Raw genomic sequence first — 22,462 nt, forward strand, 5'->3', positions numbered from 1 at the left:
ACTGGGATGGTGTCCTGACTCTCAGGGAGCTTACACTATAGTGATGTGATGGTGTAATCAGATTCCTCTGAAGCATCCCTAAATGAGTGATGTCCTCAAACGTCTGCTTGAAGACCTCCAGTAGCAGTCTGCCCTCATTTTTGACCATTCTTTCACCAAAGGACTGGGGTCTTGTGGAGTTAGGAATCAGGTCCAAGTTAGAGTTTTGACCTCAAACCTCTTGCTTATGATTCCTGAGGAGTCCTTATGCTTCGAGGAAGATATTGACCAATGAAACTCTTGGAGAGTCAAACCAAGTTGTCTGGGAAGGACAGGAGACTGTTGACATAGTATATATAATTGGTTACCTAGGAAGAAGGCTATGTAGCTGCTGCCAGGCCTCCGCAGGAAAGGAATCTAACTCAAGTCTGTGCATTATACCAGGTAATCCAATATTGCCCTGGATCCCATTTCCCAGAGTCTGAGGTGAAAGCCCATTTCTTGAATTGTGGAATTTGTGTCGAGGCAAATCTGGCTTTATCAAACATCTGTGTTGAGCCTACTGCCCTAATGTTGCTGAGATCCCTGCTGCTACTAGGAAGCCAAGTTCTATCCATACTGATAGAATTGCTTCAAACCAAACTGCTTCCTGAAGATCTTGAGCTGAGCTTGGGGAGGTCTGAGCATCGGTCCTGTCACTGAGCTTATCTGTGAGTGATAAGCCTCCTGAGGGAGTAGCAGGAAGAATGTGTTGCTGAGGCGCTGACTTTTCCTCACTGAGTAATTTATGAAACCCAAGCAAGCACTGGTAGTAAGTGTTGCCAAGCTGAAAGTCTGTATATGAGTTTCATACTTGTCTAACATTGTGGATAATTGGTAGCTGTGTTTTCAGTAACCTGGTTGGGGAGAAAGAGCCAGCACCGCAACGAGGAGACCCTATCCAGAGCATCTCTGGCCCTGGAATCCAGTTGCCCTGTAGCCTGGGAAATTCTGCCAGCTTGGTCTCTGTTCCAGAGCCCTCGTAGAGATTGAAGGGATAGAGGAGGTCAGCATTGTTAATTTGTGTAGTAAGCAGTGAAGATTGTGGGGCAGTGACTGGGCCTCCTGCTCCTAAGCAAGTGCCTGTGATTTGTATGTAGAGGCAAGGGCTGAATGCTCGGCCATTGTTGTAGGGAGCCATAAAAGGAATTTCCTTGTCTGAGAATGCTGAGGGATAAAATTTCTATGAAGTTGTTCCTGTTTACCTAGAGAATGGGCAACACAGCCTCCCAGTACACACAGATCCTGGGTTTCTTCATTCAGCAAGCATTACGTACCAGCTCTTGGGCTGGGATGAATGCAACAGTGGAGGCACGTGGAGGGCTGAGGGTGGTGTGGGAGCAGAGATGAAGCAATAACCAACTCTGCCCAGGACTTTGGAGAAGGGCTTTCACAGAAGAGGGAACATCAGAGCTGACACGATTGGCTAATGTATTTGGAGGAGAAATAGGGAAGGCTGAGAAAAGATGCCTGGGCCATTTTCTGAGGAGCCTTGACTGCACTGAGCTTGGGTAGTGGGAAGCCACTGACAACGCTGACCCCTTATAGCCATCTCCATTGTAATCCTTATCACATTATCTTATCTCTCTCCCTATCAAACTGCATTTTTATTTATTCATTCAAGAAATCATTAATGGGGGGGCTGGCCCTGTGGCGTAGTGGTTAAGTTTGTGCGCTCTGCTTCGGTGGCCCAGGGTTCACAGGTTCAGATCCCAGGCACAGACCTATGCACTGCTCATCAAGCCATGATGTGGCAGTGTCCCATACAAAGTAGAGGAAGATGGGCACAGACGTTAGCTCAGGAACCATCTTCCTCAGGCAAAAGGAGGAAGATTGGCGACAGACGTGAGCTGAGGGCCAATCTTCCTCACCAAAAAAAAAAAAAAAAAAGAAGAAGAAGGAAAGAATTACCACAGTATCTACTGTGTGCCGGAAATATGGGAAGCAAAAAAGACATGGTTCCTGTCACTATGGCCCTAATAGACCTGTGGGAAGACAGACATTTACCTGTCTTGATGTGCTTAATGTATGAGTAGAGGCTGTGACTAAAAGGTGTGTGGTGCTGTGAGCATCTATAACAGAGGGATGTGACCTGATTTCGGGGCCGGGAAAGCCTTAGGCTATGACGCAGAGCACGAATGGGAGTTACGCAAAGGGGATACAGGGAAGAGAGTTCCAAGTAGGGAGAGCTACGTGAGCCGAGGCTTGATGGCAGAGGGAGTCTAGTGTGTCTGAGAAACAGAAAGAAGCCCTGAGGGCTGAAGAGCTGAGGACAAGGCACAGGAGGCCGGGCTAAGGCTGGAGAGGGAGGCAGAGCCTTGTGGACCCTGATCAAGATTTTGATCCTTTTGTTGAAAGCAGTGAAAATCCACTTGAGGGTTTTTTAGTGAAGAGGAATGGATGGCGTGATGCACTCAAATTTGTATTTTGAAAAGATTGCTCTAGCTACAGTGTGGGGAACAGATTGGAAGGGGACAAGAATGGATCCAAGGGAACCATATTAGGCTAATGCAGTGTTCCACGTGAAAGAAGATAGAAGCTTGGATTAGGCTAGTGACAGTAGTGGAGAGAGAAAGGAGTAGGCATATCTGAGACATTTAGAAGGTAAAACCAACAGAACATGGCATTGCGGTGGCTCTCAAAGAGTGGTTTGGGGACTCGGGGTGGGGAGTCCCTGAGATCCTTTCTGGTGGTCTGGAGGTCAAAACTGTTTTCATAATAATGCTAAGACATGATTTGCATTTTCACTCATTCTCTCACGAGTATGCAATGGAGTTTTCCAGAGGTTATGTGCCTGAGGTGATGTCATTGCTCTGATGGCTAATGGAATGTGTGTTGGTGTATTGTTTTAATATTTTCTGAGCTTTAATTTCTAATACATTGAATATCAATCGATATAACCCACATGAATAAAAGCTCTTGAGTGTCCTCAATCTTTAAAGTGTAAAGGGGTTCTAAGATCAAGATTAGGAACCACTATGGTATTAGATTGACTTCGCAGGTGTTGAAAGAGCAGGAGACGAGTTACTGGTTTATGGATCTAGATAAATGGCACTGCCTTTCACCAAGACAGGCACGCTAGAAGAGAGACTGATTTCAGGTGCTGAGAAGGTCAGACCTCATGTTGTATACAGGTTGAATTGGAGATGCCTTTGAGGCAGCCAAGAGGAGATATCAAATGGGCAGTTATATATACAAGTCTCTAGCTCAGAGGGGAGAAAATCAGGGGTAGAGAAAAAAATGGAAGTTGTCAAGTTGAAGCCATGGGCTCAGATGAGAGTGCCTAAGCAGATTATAGAGTGAGAAGAGGAGAGGGCCCAGCCACTTAGTGGCCAGTTAGAGGAGAATGAGCCTGCAAAGGACGCAGGAAAGGAGTGACCAGAAAAGTGGGAGGGAAAGTAGAAGGTGGGGAGGAGGCCTTACATGGTACCAGCCAAGTAGGAAAGGACAGGCCAAGGGTACATAAACTTGTCATTTTCATCCACAAATGTCCAAGTGCTTGCTGTGCTTATGCTGGTACAGGGAAAGGCCTTCTGGAAGTAGAAGGAAATGGGAAGAGAGGAGTCAGAGTTGAAGCATGAGGGACCAGGAGAAGTCCTAGCAGTAGAAATGGAGTCAAAGGAGAAGGCTTAGTAATTCAACCCCCCACTAACAGGAGTGGAGGTTCTTTGCCCTCTTCCCCCACCGACATTAATGTACTTGTGAGTATTTAGTGAAAGACTGAACATGCAGATCATTCAGCTCCCACTGCAACATTTTCACTGATGGGGAAGTGCAATGTAGCCCAATCCAATTTTAGATAGCTCTGTTTATTTGAATTCCTTCCTTATTTTGAATTGAAAATCTGCCTTCTCTCACTTTACCCATTGACTCTAGTACTGCTCTTTGAGCAACACAGATAACACAGATAACATCTTTCTTGTGACAGTTTCTCAAATATTTGAAACCAGCTATCATGTTCACATTTAGTTTTTTCTATCATAGTATACATACCTTGAATTCCAGTTTTTTTCAAGCCAGTTAGTCTGTTAAACTAGTTCATGCTAAGAAACAAAAACAAGCAAGCAAACAAGCTACTAGGTAATGAGTTAACCAAAAAGAGAGACCCTTGTGAGGAGATCTCCAGACAAGGCAGATGGAATTTCCCTACATGAAGATGCCCTTCCTCGTATCTTTGTGTATGGAAATTCTACCTTTGGAACCGAGCTCAAGTACCATTTCTTCCATAACACATGGGGTGGTGCCCTTAAGCCATGTAGCCAAGCCTCAACTAAAGGACTTGTCCCTGCCACATTCAGATTCCTGTTTGGTCTAGTGCATCTTGATAAGTGCCTTTGCCTCTGTGCTTACTCCTTCTTGTTCCTTGTCTTTCCACCACACCCCACAGTGAGACAAGCCAGGTTGCAACCCCTAAAGAATGGGTAGCCACTGAGTGGAGGCAATCAGTTCTTTCAAGGAGTTTGCCTGAAAGAAAAAAACGAGGTGGGCTAGTGACTTAAGGGAGTGGCAGAAATAAGTTCAGGATATTTTTAGGCTAGAGATCTGAGCATGTTTATGAAGGGAGGCTCAAAGACAGCTGAAAAAGAGATTGAAGGTGATGAAGAGAGGACCATGGGGGAGCTGACTGTACTGGGGATGAATTGGGGAGTCCAGGCAGACAGCTTATAATGCCTTGGCAAGGAGAAGGGGAGCCCTCTTCCTCTGAGAGGAGAGGAGGAAAAATTCAGGCAGAGGAAAAAAAGGACTGTTGAAAAGATGAGATGACTTATAGTGACACCTGGGCAATAATGAGTTAGAGAGCTGTGCACAGTGTAAACCTCCAGTCCTGGTGCAGATTTGGAAGAGTGGAAAGCGGGGCTGTAGAGGTGGTGACCGAGCACACAGAAACAAAATGGCCAGCAGCTTCACTTCCACAGGTTTTTTCTCCTTCTTGCTGTAACTTCTTCTGTGGTACTAAATGAGACCAGAAACTGTTTACTGGTAGTAGCAACTTCAAAATAAAATGGGAATTTTGAAAGTTGAAACACATAGGTGTTCTCAGGGTTTTATGGGATGAAAATGTTGCGAAACTGTTCTGCACAGCCTAGTCCGCTGTGAGCATATTGGGAAATATTGGTCAAGATTTTCCATTGAAGAAGAAAAAAAGATTTGATTCCTCCCCGCATCTCATCTGCCCCGCAAGAGAGAACAGGGTTTAGAGAAAATAATTGATGGCCAAAAAAAGCTATCTCTTTGTACTTGCAATGACCTGCACATTAACACTGACCCAAAGCCCTAGAACTCCCTGCGGAGGCAACTTCCTGACTGCATCAGCTTCCTGACAGGAGTCTCCTATGAGAAGGGCTATAATCTGAGAGCCTGTCTTTCAGCTTTGAGTCAGAGTACAGATCAAAAGAATCAACCATATCCCAGGGTAAGAATTTTGCTCTGACTCTGCCACTCTGGGTTAAGGAAGCTAACATGCCCCGGACGGAGTGTGGATAGCTGACAGCTTAAACTCCTGGCTTTCTCCTTATGTGTAAAACGCCTTCATGGGAAGTTGTGGGCCACTCAACGCAGGACTACTACTCTGCTCTTTTGCTTCAGCTGGTATTGAGATGGGGCCCCCTGGCACAAATGGCCTGATGAGACTAGAGCAAGATCAGGCTAGAATGCCAGGAAAGGATGTCCCAGAGAACCTGCCACCCCTGCTGTGCCTGCCTTCTGAGACTTATAATAAGCTGTGTCTTGCATAGCACTGTGCTTTGTGCTGTCTGGCTCACTGCTGTCCCTGCTGGTAAATATATGAGCATTGGTGAGTCTTACAGATCAGTAGCCTGTCCTGTTCAGCTCCCTGTCTCACTTGTTCTCGACTGCTGTTGTACATCTCATTGGCCCCCAATTTCTGAAATAAAGATAAAAACAAAACTGAAAATGCTCTGAAGCAGTTCTGCCAACTCCTGGTTTTTCCATTCGCTTCCTCTGATAGCCATTGGTTTGGGGAGACTTCCCTTTCCTGCCCCAAGCTGTGGGCCTGTGCACAATAGCCCCTGGCCCATTGCCCATCAGATAACAAGGCTGGCTCTCTGCAGGCAGCAGTGTGTATTGGAAAAAGTGAAAGTCTCTGGCTGGAAATAAAAGCTCAGAAAACCTTTGCTCTTTTCCCCCAGCCCCTCCTGGGTCTGTAGTGTTGGCCTCATGTGAGCTAGTCCCATCCCACCTATAGAACCAGGGGAGAGTTCAGTGGCAGCTGGTAAATGAGAGAATGGGTGTCGAGGGGCCGTGAATATTTTATCCCAGGGAGGTCTCCCTCTAGACACTCATGTAACAGATTGAGGGCAGTTCATCCTGTCTAGGGATAGTTTGGACCAATGTCTGGGATTTCATCAGTAAGTAAGAGTTTTTCTCTCTAAGCCGTCCCTTACAAGAGACATTTTTTGTTTGTTCTAGGTCAAATATGTAATACCTTTTCACTTCAGAATGTATTGGTCAAGGTTCGGTTGCACAGAAGAGAATCCACTTTAGTTTTAGGAAGAAGAGATTTAGTGCACGTTCTGGCTTATAGAATCATTGGGAGAGTGAGAAACAGATTCTAGGTTAAGACACACCACAGAGCTCCTCTTTCTTCTATAATCAGGAAGCCACCAGATTCAGAAGCCAGGGCCGCTCTGCTCTGGTCCACACCACTTACACGGGGATGTCTGCACCTGTGTTTAACATTGGGAAAACTGGAGACCAGACATGGGGCCTTTGCTAATGCTGCGGCAGAAAAACCAAGGCTTCCTTGACTGTGCCCGGAAATAGCAGGAACAGCAGGAAGCCACCTGTATCTCACGTCTGAGTGGCTGAACCTAAAGAGGGTCTTAACAATAATAACTTTTAGCTGATGAACTTCTGAAATGCAGGAAGGCATACTAGAAGGGTGGAATGGATCTTGAGTCTAACCCATTATGTATCTGCCACGTAGAGTGAAGGAAGGGAATGGTATTCTACTGAGTTCCTACCATGTGGCTGTGTACCTGTGCCACCACATTGATAACTTCTGAAAAAGGTTATGAGGTAGATATTCTCCCCATTTTTGCCAGTGAGGAAATTTAGGCAAGAGTTTAAATCATTCAGCTAATGAAGGGCAAAGCCTGATTTGAACCCCTGTTCATCTGATTCTCAAGCTTAGGCTTTTCTCACTACACCTTGCTGGCCTTTTTAGGTTACTTCTGCTGCTGACAAATGTTGCCAACATATGGATTGAATTTCCATAGAACTTGTGGGCTACTAAAATGTCATCCAAAGCCAGAATTGGGAAGCAGGCACTAGACTAATGTTTGTGAGCCAAGTGTTAAATAGTGCTTTGTGTTTTGAGGCATGGTAGGGCTTAAGAAAACCATCCTTGGGGCCGCCTGGTGGCGTAGCGGTTAAGTTCGTGCATTCCGCTTCAGTGGCCTGGGGTTCGCCAGTTTGAATCCTGGGCGCGGACCTACTCACTGCTCATCAGTCTGTGCTGAGGCAGCGTCCCATGTAGAAGAGCTATAACTCGAAAACTATGATACACAACTATGTACTGGGTCTTTGGGGAGAAAAAAAAGACAAAGAGGAAGATTGGCAACAGATGTTAGTGCAGGGCCAATCTTCCTCAAAAAATAAAATAAAAAGAAAACCATCCTTTTTTCACGGTTGCACTGGAATTTTGTGCTACCATGTACAAGGGAAGTGGCCAGCTACATGGGTCTTTGCCATCTGGGCCTCTGAAAAGTGGGGTAGCTTTCTTAATTCTTGATCCAGATTTCCCCTTACCTCTATCTTGTCATTGCTGCTGAGCCCTCTGTTGGTGAGATGGCATCTTGCATCCCTGGCCTGCGTCTCACCAGTGACCATGGACAGAACAACTCTGAATTTGAGCTGCATGAAACATGGCACTACATTTCCCCTGTGCTGTCAAGAAATTCCCACGTTAGCCTTCCTTCTGCTCCTGGCTGCAAGGCTGTCACATTTCCCCATGGGTGGGGATCCCCATCTTCTGTTTGGATCACTCATGAGGAACGTATGGCAGAGCCAGTTCAGGGAGAAGTTTTGACTTCCGCCACTGTGTTGAGCAGCATGCCTGCCCTTTTTGGAAATAAATATGGTCTCAAAATTGCCTTGGCTGAACTGCACTAGGAGTCATAAAGCCTATTTTCTAGTTACAGCTTCACCGTTAAGTCACTCCATGGCTTTGAGGCTCGGCTTCCCCTTCGGCTCAACATGGATGATAATAATGCACCTTCACTGCAGGGGTGTTGTGAGGAGTAAATCGGAGGTACCAGAGGGTCAAAAAGAGAAGACAAATTGCCTTGGGTGATTTCATTGCTCTGTTAGTTTATGGCACAATATCACAAATATACTTAGAGCAGTGTCAGTTTCTGTCAGGGCTTAGAAAACTTGGACAGACATGCTCTTTCCTCCATGGGCTGTTTGAGATCATTTGAAAGGCATGGCTCAGGTACCTCTTTATCTCAGAATTGGTAGCCTCTACCCTGTGAGTGAGGTGTTGAGGCTGGAAATCCAGCAAAATTCTGTGCCTGTTTTCGGAGCAATTTTGTTTCTGGCCTCTGCTCTGGAGTTAGGTGGGGAAGCCAGGTTACTGAGAGCCCAAGGATAGCCTTCCCACCTGAGACACCTAACTCTCAGTGGTCCTTAGAGAGAGGCTAGGTTGATGCCTCCAGCAAGAGATAGGAAGTGTTCTTGGCGGTGAATTCATAAAAATGTCTTCCGTACCACCGAATGAGCCATATGTTCTGAATGACTGACTTCAGTGGAAGAATGAAGGAGTCAGTTTCTTGAAGGATATTGAAAATAATAGTTTAAACTCCTTAGAGACTATCTTTCAAAAAGCAAACCTCCCCACCATTCTTTGACTTTTCTATTAAGTATTTTTTTTCCTTCTTGGGGGTCCTTGGGTTAGGAGGAGGAGGCACCTGGCTCAGCAAGTTTCATTGAGCCTCGGCACTTTGTTAGGCCCGCCCTGTCTTCCAGAATGTTCAAAGAGCCACAACCTGGCTCTCCCTCAGCCTCTGCAATAGATGCTTGGCCTGAGCTGGCCCCTTGTCTGCTCCTCTCAGGCTGCACATCCTGGGCTCTGTGGTCAAAAGTCTTGTTTCTATGCTCTAGGCTCCCAGAACCCCGGCCGAAGCTCACCTCCCCCTGGCTACGTGCCTGAGCGGCAGCAGCGTATTGCCCGGCAGGGGTCCTACACCAGCATCAACAGTGAGGGAGAGTTCATCCCAGAGACCAGCGAGCAGTGCGTGAGTATGGGAGGGCCGGGGTGTGCCTTGGGGTGTCTGAGACCAAGGTTATAATGGGGGGTTCTCAGTGGGCATGGTGCCCAGGGACTTGAACCCCATCTAATAGCTGTTTTGTAAACCAGGCCTGCCCAAATATGAATTATTCCTTTCTAGGGGCCAAATATCAATTCCTGACAAAGACAGGATCTACATTATGTAGCCTCCCTTGTGTTGGATGCAGATTGGACACATTTTTTCTCTTCTGTGGTCGTTTCACTGGTCTCCCTGCAGAATACCACTCTGCTATCTGTATACTTCCTTACAACCACCTGTCATTTCAGCAGTTTTAACATATGATGATCCTAAACTGACAGATTTTGTTTTTCATCAGCCGTATTTTAGTTTTGCTATTTCTTGATGAAAGGTAGGGAGTATACCATTTCCAAATTATACTGTAGGATTGGTTGCTTTGGGTGAACTTTTATGATGCTAGACAGCTATATTAGTTATCTATTGCTACGTAACAAATTACCACAAACTTAGCAGCTTAAAACAGCATGCGTTTACTAATTTCCAGTTTCCTTGGGCCTGGAATCCAGGTATGACTTAGCTGGGTCCTCTGCTTAGGGTCACACAAGGCTGCAATCAGATGTTGGCCAGGCTGCATTCCTTTCTGGAGCTTGGGGTTCCCTTCCAAGCTCACATGGTTGTTGGCAGAGTTCATTTCCTGGTGGTCCCTCCTTTCTTGCTGGGTGTCAGCCAGGGGGCCACTCTGCGCTCCTGGAAGCCACCTACAGTTCCTTACCACGTGGCCTTCTCACAATATGACAGCTTCTTGAGGCCAGCAGGAAAATCTCTTGCTCCAGTCTGCAAAGATGGAGTCTTATATAACCTAACATAATTACGGGAATGAATGTCCCATCCTCTTTGCCATAGTCTATTGACTAGAAGCAAGTTACAAGTTCTACCTGTGCTCAAGGGGAGGGAATTATACAAGGCTGTGACTCATTGGGGGGTCCCCTTAGAGTGTGTCCACCACAATGGTTTGCCCATTTTAATGGCTAGCTTTTTAACTAGTGGCTCACTTGATGAAAAGGGCGTTTTGGCTCAGCAACAGTGAGATCTCTGGCTTAGGAGGAGTGAGATCTCTGGCTTCATTCTGAAGTCTTTTCAGTGAGCTGGCTTTGATTGTACAGAGAAAGATCCGCTCTTATAAATTTTTGGGATTTGGTCTGGGAAGGGGAAATTTCTTAAGGGTTAAGCATCCAATAGAAGGGCAAGCACCATCACGTGGGGGATTTTACAAAAAAAACTGATTCTTGTAACTTTTCTTTCCCCTCAATAGCTAATCTCTATACAGCGTTATTCAAACTATATAGACTATGAGACTTTACACTGCTTCTCTCTTCTATACTCCTGCTTTCCAGATAAATTTATGTTTAGAACAGTGACCTGGAGTGCTTTTAGCTGCAGATTCCCTTCTTAGGCATTTTACTGACCATCCTTTCTGTTTTCTCTAACCAGAACACTTCTGGACATCAGCTGTACTAGGGGTGACTTGGGTGTAGGATCTCAGAGATTGCAAATGAGTTTGATTGCCTTTGGTCTCTATCCCTCCCCGTGATCCTCTACCCTGATCCTTTTACTTCTTTGCTTTACCTGCCTGGCCCTGGAAGGCATGAGATATTAGGCTCCTAGTGAGGACAGACCTTTAGAAAGAGGCCAAGGAAAGTGGCAGCTAGGGAATGCCTAAGTCCTTCCCTAGGGCCCGCCCCTTTAGCTACAGAGAATTGCTCCTGCTAACAGCCATTCAAGATAAATCCACTTAGCAGAGACCAAAACAGCATAGTATACAGTGAAGGAATATTCACTTGGGACTTTCTTGAAAAGTGAAACTAAGATAAGTTTGTTTTGTTTTTTCTTTAATCAGATTTAGGTAATAGTTGCATCTGTTTGCTAATTTCTAGAATGAACAAAAGCATGATTCATGTTAATTTTTTTGGCTTTATTTTTCTAATAAAAATTTTGCTAGCACAACATAACTTTCTTCACTTCCCCTTTGACTTCTACAACACTGCATAAAGAGGGTCCATTTTTACAGAAGCCTTCATGGGATTCAGTGGGTTTTCCAAAGGCCTTTCTTGAACCTTTGGTGTTCTTCCTGCTTCGTCACCCCTGTCATGTTATACTTGCCCATTCACTCTTCTTCTGTTAACTGGTCAAACTTTGCCAAATATGCACTTGATGGATTGGGAGCAAATCTTTCCCATACTGGTCTTATGCACTTTGGGAAATCCCATATCCTTAGCAAGATTTGCAGTTTTACTTTGCAGTTAATTTGCCCTGATTTGCAGGGGTTTTTTTTAATCATATATGACAATATGACCTAAAGCATTTGAAATTATGGATGAGATGGATCATAGTATTCAATGGGAAGAGATCATTTGATTTGGAAACTAATTTTATGAAAGTTGTTAGTGAATTTTCATAATTCCAATAACTCTGCTTCCCTCTGTAATGTTGAACTTTGGATCTTAGGTGATGAATACTCCGATAGTGAATACCCCCATAGGAAAAATGAAGGGGAGTTTAGTTGGAGAAAAAGCTAATCAGAGGCTTTTTGTTACTGCATTTGACCGAAGGCAAGAGAAACATTTTAACTTATATAGATACCTACTGCGTCTGCATGAAAGCCAGGAACTAGGAAATTTTTGTACTGTATCAGCTGCGCACTAACTGGTTTCATAACTTTAGACAGTTCTCCTAACCTTTCTAGACCTGCAGTGGCTTGTCTGTGGAATGAGAGTAATACTTGTCTTTATCAATTATAAATTGTGGAGTGTAAACAGAAGCATTATGGTCCCACCCAAATGCACTGGAAGCCTCTGCAGGGTAGTACCATCTCCAGCGCCAGGCTCCAACGTTCGTGAGCCAAGAAAATGCCAACAAGAGAAGCAGCGTCTCTGCTTTGCTCTCCTGGCGGAGCTCCTTGGGATGCCAGCCAGGCATTTTTCTCCTTCCTGGAAACTTGCCTTTCAAACTACAGGGGAGAATGGTACCTTCCTAACCATTCTTCCCACTGCACAGGCAAAGAAGGGGCACTTTCATATTTTGACAAAAAGGACCGTTTGCTGGCCTTGGTTGAGCCATAAAGCCCTGAGTTGCCTGGCTGGGATTTGGGCTGGGGCTGGGATTTTATTGTATGACTTGCCTTGCAGATGCTGGATCCCTTGAGTAGTGCTGAAAATTCCTTGTCGGGAAGCTGCCAATCTTTGGACAGGTCAGCAGACAGGTATGGAAGTGTGACTGGTTTGGGGGTTAGTGCGTAGGCGTTTTTGGAACCAATGGGCTGAGGAAATAAGAGTTAGCTAGTGTGTGTGTCCCCGATCTAGACACTGGTTAAAACGTCACGCTTCTGGGAAGGAAACCTCTCACTGGGATTCCTAGCCCGCTCCTTAATTTTCCAAACACCATGAGAATGTTATGTTTGTATAATTAGATGAATGTTATAGCAGCTCGTAACAGCAGCTCGCTGTGTTAAATGCTTGCTCTATTGTTCCAAGTGCTGTACATGTTTTGACTTTCCACATGATACATGCTGCTCTTGGACTCTTGGCCTCATTGCTGTGATCTGGACTGAGAAGCGGTAGACCTTCAATGTTTTGGGGACAAATTTGAATTATCAACTGTGGGTTTACTTTCATTATCTTTCTCCAAGTGTTTCTGGTGAAATAAGAAACTGGGATATAAAAACCAGAAAACAAAGTATCCAGACTGCCTAGCTTACCACACCGCCTGCTTGGTGTGTAGTCTTGTTCTTATACTTTGGAAGGGAATTAGTGCTGTTCTTTACGTACCGAGTGGTTCTGCAGAGCTGGTTTGCAAGTCAGTAGGGGTATGTTTGGAGTTGGCTTTGGCACTGATCCAGCTGGTCTCCCGCTTTGAGCTCATGCTCAAGAGCACATTTGATCACGTTTGCTCATGTCTGTCTAGGCTTAGGGCTATGGTCAGAGGCTATGGAGCAGGTTTGGAGATTGTTTTTTCTTTGTGTAACTGATTCATGTGGGTACTGACCTTGTGACCATGGCCAAATCTGTACTGTCTTTCCTAAGAGATCTGAGCACTGATGAATGCTGTATTCCCATGGCATACAGTCATAGTCACTTGTCGGTACCCAATTTGTAGCCTTGTTTTGGGCTTTCTCTCCAACCAGGAGAGCAAGAAGGCACAGGTAAAAGTGCGAGAGGTTGCTGCCACAAACTGAGGGCTCTGCCAGGACAGGGACTCACTCTGGTTTCAGACTGTCTCCTAAGCTTTGTGGCCAAGTGGAGGTGAGGTAGGATAGCACTATAGAAGATCTAGTACTTGGGAAGTAGGAACCAGCCCCTGTCTCACTGCCTTGAGAGTTTCTGACCTGTGGCCCCCTCAAAAGACAGTTGCATGTTAGGGAAGGGACCATTCAGGTGAATTCTGGGAAAGATAGCTAAATTTACACACTTGATTCTTGGGGTTTTCCTCCATTGCTCTAATGCTTTGTTTTTTTCTCCTTGGGAGTGAAACCCAGTGACCTGGACTTACTTCCTGGAGGCCTAGCTCAAGGTTTCCATCTTCCCTTCATGGGATTTGGAGCCTGATAGCCCCCAGCTCCACCAAATATTAGTTGAGTAGCCTTGGGAAAGTCCTTTAACCTCTCTGTTCCTCAGTTTCCCCATTTCCAAAATGAGATGGTGGTGATTAGTCTGAAAGGAAGATGCTTGGTATTGTTGCTATTTTTATTACTGCCTGGGCAAGGGATTTTTTGTAGCTTTTCTCTGTTATCAAGGTGGGAGGAAAGGGCAAGAAGGGAAAGTGCTGTGCAGCCAGGGTGGAGTTTGGTAGGACTGGAGGGGTTCATTATGCAGGATCCTGTCAGATTTGGGCCTCAGACTAATAAAGAGAAAGTAGGAGGCTGAGCTCAGAAAAGGGCTGTTTCTCTTAAACTCCGTTTCCCGCCGTGTAATGATGTGGGAGGGTGTTAGAAAAGGGAGTCCGTCTGGATATCCTGCTTTCTGCCCTGGTGAACTGCTTTGGAAGTATGCCGAAGTCTACTTTATGATTTTGTTTTGTTTTTTCCAGTCCATCCTTCCGGAAATCTCGAATGTCCCGAGCCCAGAGCTTCCCAGACAATAGACAGGAGTTCTCGGGTGAGTTCCCCAGATCCTGGGTGAGCGCTGCAGTGTGTCTGGGGGGGATTGCAGGCATTCTGCTTTTGATAACTGAATTGGGAAGCCAGGACTGTATTTTAATTCTCCTCAGGCCTGCTGCTCTGAGGTCTCATGTGACCTAGGGGCTTAAATGGATCACTAATGTTGACCTACCCAGAAGCCAGTAATTTCTCTATCTTACTCAGATCGGGAAACTCAACTCTATGACAAAGGGGTCAAAGGTGGAACCTACCCCCGGCGCTACCACGTGTCTGTGCACCACAAGGACTACAACGATGGTGAGCGCACCTCCACCCTGCCCCCTGCTGGCTGCCTCGGAGAGGACATGGTTAGAGCTTCGCCATGGAAAAGCCACTGCAGGGAGGGCCCTGGGCCCTTCAGACCCGGTGTTTCCTTTATTCCTGAGGAACTGTGCCCAGACGTGAAGCACTAGAGACAGGGGGGCAAAAAAAGAGGGAGGATGGTATTTGTAGACCACGATGCTGCCATTGGGAACTTTGTCCTTTGTCGAAGTACACAGCGTGCCCCGGAGCGCCACTCTCCAGCGCCCTCTAAAACCCCACTGCAGCGAACGGAATGGAGCTTCCACAGAGGTTTAGGATTAGGATGCCAAGGAAAACAGACTTCAGCCATGGATTGGCCTTACGAGTGATGTGGGGCCTGAGGGCCAGCCCTGTGCCTTCCCTTTGGCCAGGGCTCCTGAACCATCTGTGGCTGCTTCCTAATTCCTGCTTTTGTCCTGATTCTCAGGGTGATTGGGACACTAACCATTCTGGCATGAGTCAGGTGGGAGGGCAGATAGGATGGACTGGAGGTGGTGTTATGACCTGGTTTTCACATTCAGCCTTGTGGCCAGGAGTCTGACTTGCTCTATTCTGGCTCCTGTACTCCTTCAGGCAGAAGAACATTTCCTCGAATACGGCGTCATCAAGGTAACCTGTTCACCCTGGTGCCCTCCAGCCGCTCCCTGAGCACAAATGGCGAGAACATGGGTCTAGCGGTGCAATACCTGGACCCCCGAGGGCGCCTGCGGAGTGCGGACAGCGAGAACGCCCTCTCTGTGCAGGAGAGGAGTGTGCCAACCAAGTGTGAGGAGTGGGCCCTGGCTATGAGGGAGGCCAGCGGGTCCAGTGGGGCTGTTCGGCTCAGCAGTAGGCTGCCCTGGCCCTCCTCACCACCATGGAAGAGCTTGTGTGTGGGCAGCAGACCCCCTGACCTTAGTCCTCACTCCACCATTGTGTGATAAGCCACTTCCGCCCTCTAGTCTTTAGTTTTTCCATGTTTAACTGAAAATCAGTCTTCTTAACCCCTGACATATTAAGATGTTTAGGGGTTTTGGAAGTATAGATATTTGTTCAGTGCACAAGAGCATTAATTAAACCATGACTTGAGCCAGTCCTCTGCTTCTCGGGACTCAGGCCGTAAGGTTTGATTGACCAGGGCCCTGGGCCTGCTCCAGATGGATGTGGAGATATCATGCTGAGATGTGATGCTGGATGAGGGGGGAGCTCAACCAGAGCTCCCATCATAGAGCCTCTGGAGAAAGAGGCAGGATACCAATAAATAGTGTACGAACTAATGCTCTTTCCTTCTGTTCGCCTGTAGCTCCTAGTGCCCCCATCAATTGGCGCCGGGGGAAGCTCCTAGGCCAGGGTGCCTTCGGCAGGGTCTATTTATGCTATGATGTGGACACAGGACGCGAACTTGCCTCCAAGCAGGTCCAGTTTGACCCAGACAGTCCTGAGACAAGCAAGGTACTGCCTTCCCCTTAGTCTGACTTCCAGTTCCTCCCTCTCAACAAAAATGCCTGTCTTGCTGCACAGACTAATTGCTCGAGGTGCTATAGGTTGTTTCCCCCATCATTCTTCCTCCCAAGCTCTCTTGCTGTCCACCCTGGCTCTGGCCATGGGGTGAAGGGACTGTGGTCCAAAGAGCACCAAGCACCCAGGGGAGGGATTGGGTATGAGGAATGAGTTGATGACGAAGTACAAAGTAACCCAAACTAAGAGGTGTTGGCCCGTGCCACAAAGAGCAGTACCTGCCTCACCCTCAACAGACACCTCTCTCAGCCCTCAGCCCAGGAAGGAGCCTGTCTTTGGAGTTCAGCTTTGGGTATGACCTACATTCCAATTTGAGTGGTCAAATGCAGCAGTTACCTTAATTAAGCACCCACAACCCCTTCTCCCACCCCGCTGTCTGCCTTCTTCCAGCATGGGAGTGCCACCGCCCCAAAGGTTGCCCAGCATTGTGGCCAAGGGCCAGATGGTTAAGAGAGTCCCCTTATTCTCCAGCTGAAGTTCGCAAAGCAGACAGACCCCTCTGAGGCCACTGACTAGGGCAAGCCGAGGTGATCCCAGGCAGGCAGAACTGGGGCCCCGAGAGCCGAGGTGACCACTGGGCCCCTTATCTAGGAGGTGAGTGCTCTGGAGTGTGAGATCCAGTTGCTGAAGAACTTGCAGCACGAGCGCATTGTGCAGTACTATGGCTGTCTGCGGGACCGCGCCGAGAAGACTCTGACCATCTTCATGGAGTATATGCCCGGGGTATGTGCCCCTTGATACATGTGAGACACACACAAGAGAGGGCCTGACCTGGGGTTGAGGGCTGCAGAGAGGGGTCCCTTTGACAAGAGTCTGATCACATAAGATGAGACTCCAGAGGCTCAGGGGAGAAGGTGAGATGATGGCAGGACTTGGAGTCAGGAGGGCCCTACATCTGGCTGCAGTGATGGTGTGGGATGAAAAATTTCCCAGGCCACCCTAACCTGAGGCTTATAGGGCAGCTGCGCACTGTACAGTAAGTACCTCCTTTACCTGGAAAAAAGGGGCCTCTCTTCTGGATTTGGGTCATGCGTTACTTAAGGGTAGGACTGTCTCATACTTTTCTCCAAGCTGCCCAACAGCCCCTAGCAAAGTGCCCGGCATATTGCAAATGGGGATTGGATGTATCACTCCTTTGCTGCAATGCTGAGTGGTCGTGGTGACTCCTTCTGCCTCCTGTGGCTGTAGGGCTCAGTGAAAGACCAGTTGAAGGCCTATGGAGCTCTGACAGAGAGTGTGACCCGAAAATACACCCGGCAGATCCTGGAGGGCATGTCCTACCTGCACAGCAACATGATTGTTCACCGGGACATCAAGGGTGAGCAGGGGCAGGCTGTGGATCCCCAAGACCTGGTCACTTAACCATTCTGAACTTTCTAAAAAGTGGGACCTTAATTGTTTCCTTGGTGGACTGCTGTGAAGATTGGTTGAGCAATTTGGGAAAATACTGTGAAGTGCTCTGAGGATGTTGGCCATCGTGAAGCTCAATTTGTGCTGTTGGCTTCCTGTCACTAGCCTGTTTGCTATGTACAGTTCATGTCTAATTCACGATAACCCGCATTCTCCCCAGCAGCCCTGTGACCTGGGAGGGAAGGAAAGCAGGAGGATGGTAGGAAATGCTCAGAGGGTCTAGGGTGCATCTTCTGCCCTTTCATGCCTTAGGAGCCAACATCCTCCGAGACTCTGCCGGGAATGTGAAGCTTGGGGACTTTGGGGCCAGCAAGCGCCTGCAGACCATCTGCATGTCGGGCACGGGCATGCGCTCGGTCACCGGCACACCCTACTGGATGAGCCCTGAGGTGATCAGCGGTGAGGGCTACGGAAGGAAAGCAGACGTGTGGTGAGCGCTGGGGACATGCTGGGACCCCACCTTCCTGTCTGGGCTGTAGTGGCTCCAATTTAGAAATAAGCTTTGGGGGCTTTGCAGTGTGGCAGAAGGGAGTGAGAACTCGCCTCTTGCCAACTCGGTCAGGATGCAGGCTCCAGGTGTGCAGAGGTGCTGGTGCCTGCAGCAGCATATACAGTAGATGTGTTTTAACTCTGAATAGCAACTGTTATTGCTGGGAACGTAGGCCATGGAAAATATCCCTGATGTTTGCTAAATCCCTGAAAGAAGTAGGATCTTCTGAAGGTCTGAATCAGTCTCTAAACAGTAGCAGGCTTCCGCTCCCTCTCCCAGCACTCAGATAGCTTGCATTTGCTCTACCTGACTTCATGTCCATCCTCTAAAAGGGCCTGGAAGTCACGAGAGCATCTCTTTCTCTTGGAACATTATTGTGGTGGGCTGAATAATGGTCCCCTGAAGATGTCCACTAATACCTTTGACCTGTAGATGTTACCTTATAGAAGGGCCTTTGTAGATGTGATTAGTTTAAGAATTTTGAGATGGGGATATTATCCAGGTGGGCCTGGTATAACAAGGGTCCTTATAAAAGGGAGGCAGAAGATCAGAGTGGGTAATAGGGGGTGTAACAATGGAAACAAGAGGTTGGAGTGATGCAAGGAAGGGGCCATGAGCCTAGGCTGCCCCTAGAAGTTGGAAAACGCAAGGAAACGAATTCTCCCCTCAGAGCCTCCAGAAGGAACCATCGCCACTGACACGTTGATTTTAGCCCGGTGAGGCTAGTATTAGACTTCTGACCCCCAGAACTATAAGATAATAAATTTATGTTGTTTTTTATGCCACTAGGCTCATGGTAATTTGTTACAGCAGCAATAGGAAACGAATACAGTTATCTCAGAGCTCTTTCTGTCCATGCTAAGTGGTTCTCTTTCCCAATCTCAGGAGGCATCTGGGGGGATGTACTTTGATGGAGCCCATGTAGATGAGGCCAACAGTGCTTTGAAGCCTCTTCTGGCCTTGGGGACCCTCTACAGGGGTGTTAACCCTCAGCTTGGCCCTTTTTGCCTCAGTGTGTTCTGAGAAGGGCACCTCCTTTCACAACGGTGGGCAGGGCAGCTGGGAACCTGGGGGGCTGGCCGAGGGGTGACATGGGCTTCTCTCTTTTCAGGAGCCTGGGCTGCACTGTGGTGGAGATGCTGACAGAGAAACCACCTTGGGCAGAGTATGAAGCCATGGCTGCCATTTTCAAGATTGCCACCCAGCCCACCAATCCTCAGCTGCCCTCCCACATCTCTGAGCACGGCCGGGACTTCCTGAGGCGCATTTTTGTGGAGGCCCGCCAGAGACCGTCAGCTGAGGAGCTGCTCACACACCACTTTGCACAGCTCGTGTACTGAGCTCTCAAGGCCACGCTGCTGCCGGCTGCCCCTGCTGCATGGGCAAGGGGCTGCTGTGGGGCTCAGCAAAGTTGCTGCTTCTCCCAGGCAAGGCTGTGGACCATGGAGCTGCAGTCCAGCCAGTGTTTGTCTGTGCCCCTTCTGTCACTGGGGCTCAGAGCCAGAGTGGGGTGGCTGCAGCCTCAAGGACTGGGAGCCCCCAGCCTGCCAGACCCAAGAGCTCCAGCGTCCTAAGCTCGGCCTGGAGGAGAAGGGGCTAGGAACAGTGTGTGAGGCGCCGTGGGTCCCACCCTCGGCTGTGTCCTGACACTGCAATCAGCACCAGAGCCCAGAGGGTCTGGGGGCAAAGGACAGACACGAAGGTCTGAATAGTGTTACTTTTATTCAGAGTGTTACTTTGTTTCTCCTCCTCATGTCTGGAGACCACCAGGGCATCTCTGGGCTGGAGGAACCCACCCAAGCCTGAGGTAAAAGCCCAGCATCCCACAGCCAGTGGAAGGCAGAGGCCTGGGACCCGCCCTCCCTGGATCCCGAAGTCAGCTTTGCCAGTCCCTGTCCTTTACCAAAGATGAATGAAGCAAATGTTATGCTGCCTTATTCAGGGAAGGAGGAGCCCATCCTGCCTGCCCCCGTGACCCTGCCCTCTCAAGCAGGGGCCTGAGATGTGGAATTGCCCCCACTGAGGGGGGAGACCCAGTTTTGTCAATGCAATTGTCTCTGTTTTACAAGTTGGAGTCACTCTTAGGCTGTACCCAGTTTCAAAACTGGAGACTTAGTGTGCTCTTTGGGCTCTGAGTCCCCTTGCTGTGGGTTTAGGCCTTGGGCTAGATTGGAAAGAGCTGAAGTTGATGGCCTTTGTGCTCCTGGCCTGGCACCTGTTCCCCAGCTGGAGCAGAAAGGAAGATGAACAGGATGGTGAGAGCATCTGAGCCAGCTAGCTGCCCCGAGCGGGCTGTTCAGGAAAGCCAGGGGAATTGTAGCAGGCTGGCTGTGAGTCATGATCCTGCTAGGCCAGAGCCCTCTCCACCTGATAGAAGGGAGAGCCCATATGATGCCACCAACTGTATCCAAAACTACTAGCTCTCTTCCTCCTTGGCCAGCCTTGTCCATTCCCATGAGGTCTCAGCCTCTCCCTTCTTGCTCCTCCCCTGGGGAGCGACAGCAGCAGGGGCGGGAGAGCCAGTATCTCCAAGCAGCTTAGAGTTGGCCTTACTTACCTCAGCCTGGGCGCTGGTCCTTCTTCCGGCCCCTCCCCTCCAAAATGTGCCTATTGCTAGAGCTCCTCCCTCTCAACACCCAATTTCCTTGGGAGTTGTCACTAAAGGAAAAAAAAAAAAGCCAGTGCCCAGGGATGGGCATCTCCAGGGAGCTGGGGATTAGCGCCAGGCAGCTTATTGCCAGCCATGCCCACTTACCCACGGGCACCAGAACAAGCCAAAGCCTTCATTGTATGTTGACGATGCACTTTTATGAATGTAGTTTCTATCGCTGTTTTTAGCCTTTTCACATCATGTAATGTGAGGCCTTGTACTTGTTAATTTATATCTCAGATCATATTTGATGGTTTTTATATATATCAATTCTAGACTGTTACAGGTGATGGACGCCTCAAGAGAGAAGAGAAAATGAAAGCAGCTGGTTTTGCAGGGATGTGTGTTGCACGGTGCCGGTTGGGCCTGGGCCCCTCTGTTTCCATCTTTTACCCCCAGGGGCCTCTGTCGGGCATCCCCAGCCCGGCTGTCTGAAGACAGTGAGCATGTGCTCCTGCCTCCACCTCAGCCCTTGCCCAGGGTGGGGACCGGTCCCTCATCTCGACCAAAGCTGCCGAGTGGCAGCTCGGCCTCTCCATGACCCCGTCCTGATGGCTGTAGCACTCTTCTTGGGCCCACACCCCAGTCCCCAGTCCCTGTTCCCTGAGAGGAAACAGAGCATGGTGCCGGCGCTGACGAGATGAGACGACTCTGTGTGTTCCAGGTTCAGGCTCTCACAGAGCCCCCTCCCCCAACCCCCCCCCCCCCGGGGTCTTACCTCACAGGGAATGTGTTTTAAAAATGAATTTGCAAACAAGCCAACAAACTCTGCACTCCAAAAAAACAAGACCTTGATTTTTTTTGTGTGCCAAAAACTGTGGACATGCTGGCTCAGCATCCTCAGGACCAAGCTGTTGCTTAATTTTAATTTATTGTTTTTTTTATTAAATAATCCAAATGAAGTTGTGGGCCTAGGATGGCCTGGGCCCAAAAGTTCTGAAGGGCAGTCTCCTAGCAGCCCCAGGCTTGCTGTGGGAAGGGCCATGCCGCCATTTACTCATCATTCCATGGGGTATGTGGGCCATGGCCAACCCAGAACAGGCTGGGGCTGGGGACGGTCCACACTCCACTACCCTTCTGCCCCTCCCGTCCATGCCAGCTCTGTGTCTGTGTCTGAATTGTGGATCGTGCAGAAGAACCTGCAGCCATAGTTATTTGACTATATCTTGACCGAGGGCTTGCAGTGCAAAGCCAGGCTAGTGTCGCGCATTACTTACAATAAAAGGGATCATTTATACCCGAGGGGTCCTGTGGCAGTGCTTTCGGTGGGGGATGGAGGAGGTAGCTGTTTGCCTGGGAAGAGCCAGGTATAGTGCCTGGCAACAAGCTTGGGTCCCTCAGCAGAGGAAAGCTTAAAATGACTCCAAGAGGGGTTCTGGGATGGGATGACTTGGCTGGTACCACTGCTAGCTCAGAGGTGCCACCCCCTCTACTTCCCACTCCCGGGAGCTCCACTGTGTGTGGTTCTGTCAGGGCTGATGTACTGAGGTGGCAGCCCCCTGACCTCAGTGTCACCAGTGGCTGGGTTCCCAGGACCTTTGTGGCACCTAGCAGTCTTCTCGGCCCAGGGAAGGACTCATCTTAGTCCCATCCTTGCAGGGCAGGGATCAGGTGCCTCCAGAAGACAGCTCTCT

General features: G+C 48.5%; 1 protein-coding gene across 5 annotated transcripts in view; it reads left to right on the top strand.

Moving 5' to 3' along the window:
* The window catches only part of MAP3K3 (mitogen-activated protein kinase kinase kinase 3), a 61,114-nt gene extending 39,049 nt beyond the window's left edge, over nucleotides 1–22,065 (top strand). For 2 of the 5 annotated variants that reach the window (XM_087441386.1, XM_087441389.1), the window contains 11 exons: nucleotides 352–423; nucleotides 9,142–9,275; nucleotides 12,473–12,546; nucleotides 14,370–14,437; nucleotides 14,644–14,736; nucleotides 15,355–15,546; nucleotides 16,064–16,212; nucleotides 16,870–17,001; nucleotides 17,467–17,596; nucleotides 17,941–18,118; nucleotides 19,290–22,065. In XM_087441386.1, the coding sequence (XP_087297512.1) occupies nucleotides 352–423; nucleotides 9,142–9,275; nucleotides 12,473–12,546; nucleotides 14,370–14,437; nucleotides 14,644–14,736; nucleotides 15,355–15,546; nucleotides 16,064–16,212; nucleotides 16,870–17,001; nucleotides 17,467–17,596; nucleotides 17,941–18,118; nucleotides 19,290–19,518 (1,451 nt within the window). In that variant the 3' untranslated portion in view covers nucleotides 19,519–22,065. The remainder of the gene's footprint in view (nucleotides 1–351; nucleotides 424–9,141; nucleotides 9,276–12,472; nucleotides 12,547–14,369; nucleotides 14,438–14,643; nucleotides 14,737–15,354; nucleotides 15,547–16,063; nucleotides 16,213–16,869; nucleotides 17,002–17,466; nucleotides 17,597–17,940; nucleotides 18,119–19,289) is intronic. The other 3 variants (XM_087441388.1, XM_087441391.1, XM_087441390.1) reach the window with 2 other exon arrangements.
* The last annotated feature ends 397 nt before the right edge of the window (nucleotides 22,066–22,462 follow it).

Source organism: Ceratotherium simum, chromosome 16 (assembly GCF_057802395.1).
Source record: "Ceratotherium simum simum isolate JZ-2026a chromosome 16, ASM5780239v1, whole genome shotgun sequence".
Taxonomy (NCBI): domain Eukaryota; kingdom Metazoa; phylum Chordata; class Mammalia; order Perissodactyla; family Rhinocerotidae; genus Ceratotherium; species Ceratotherium simum.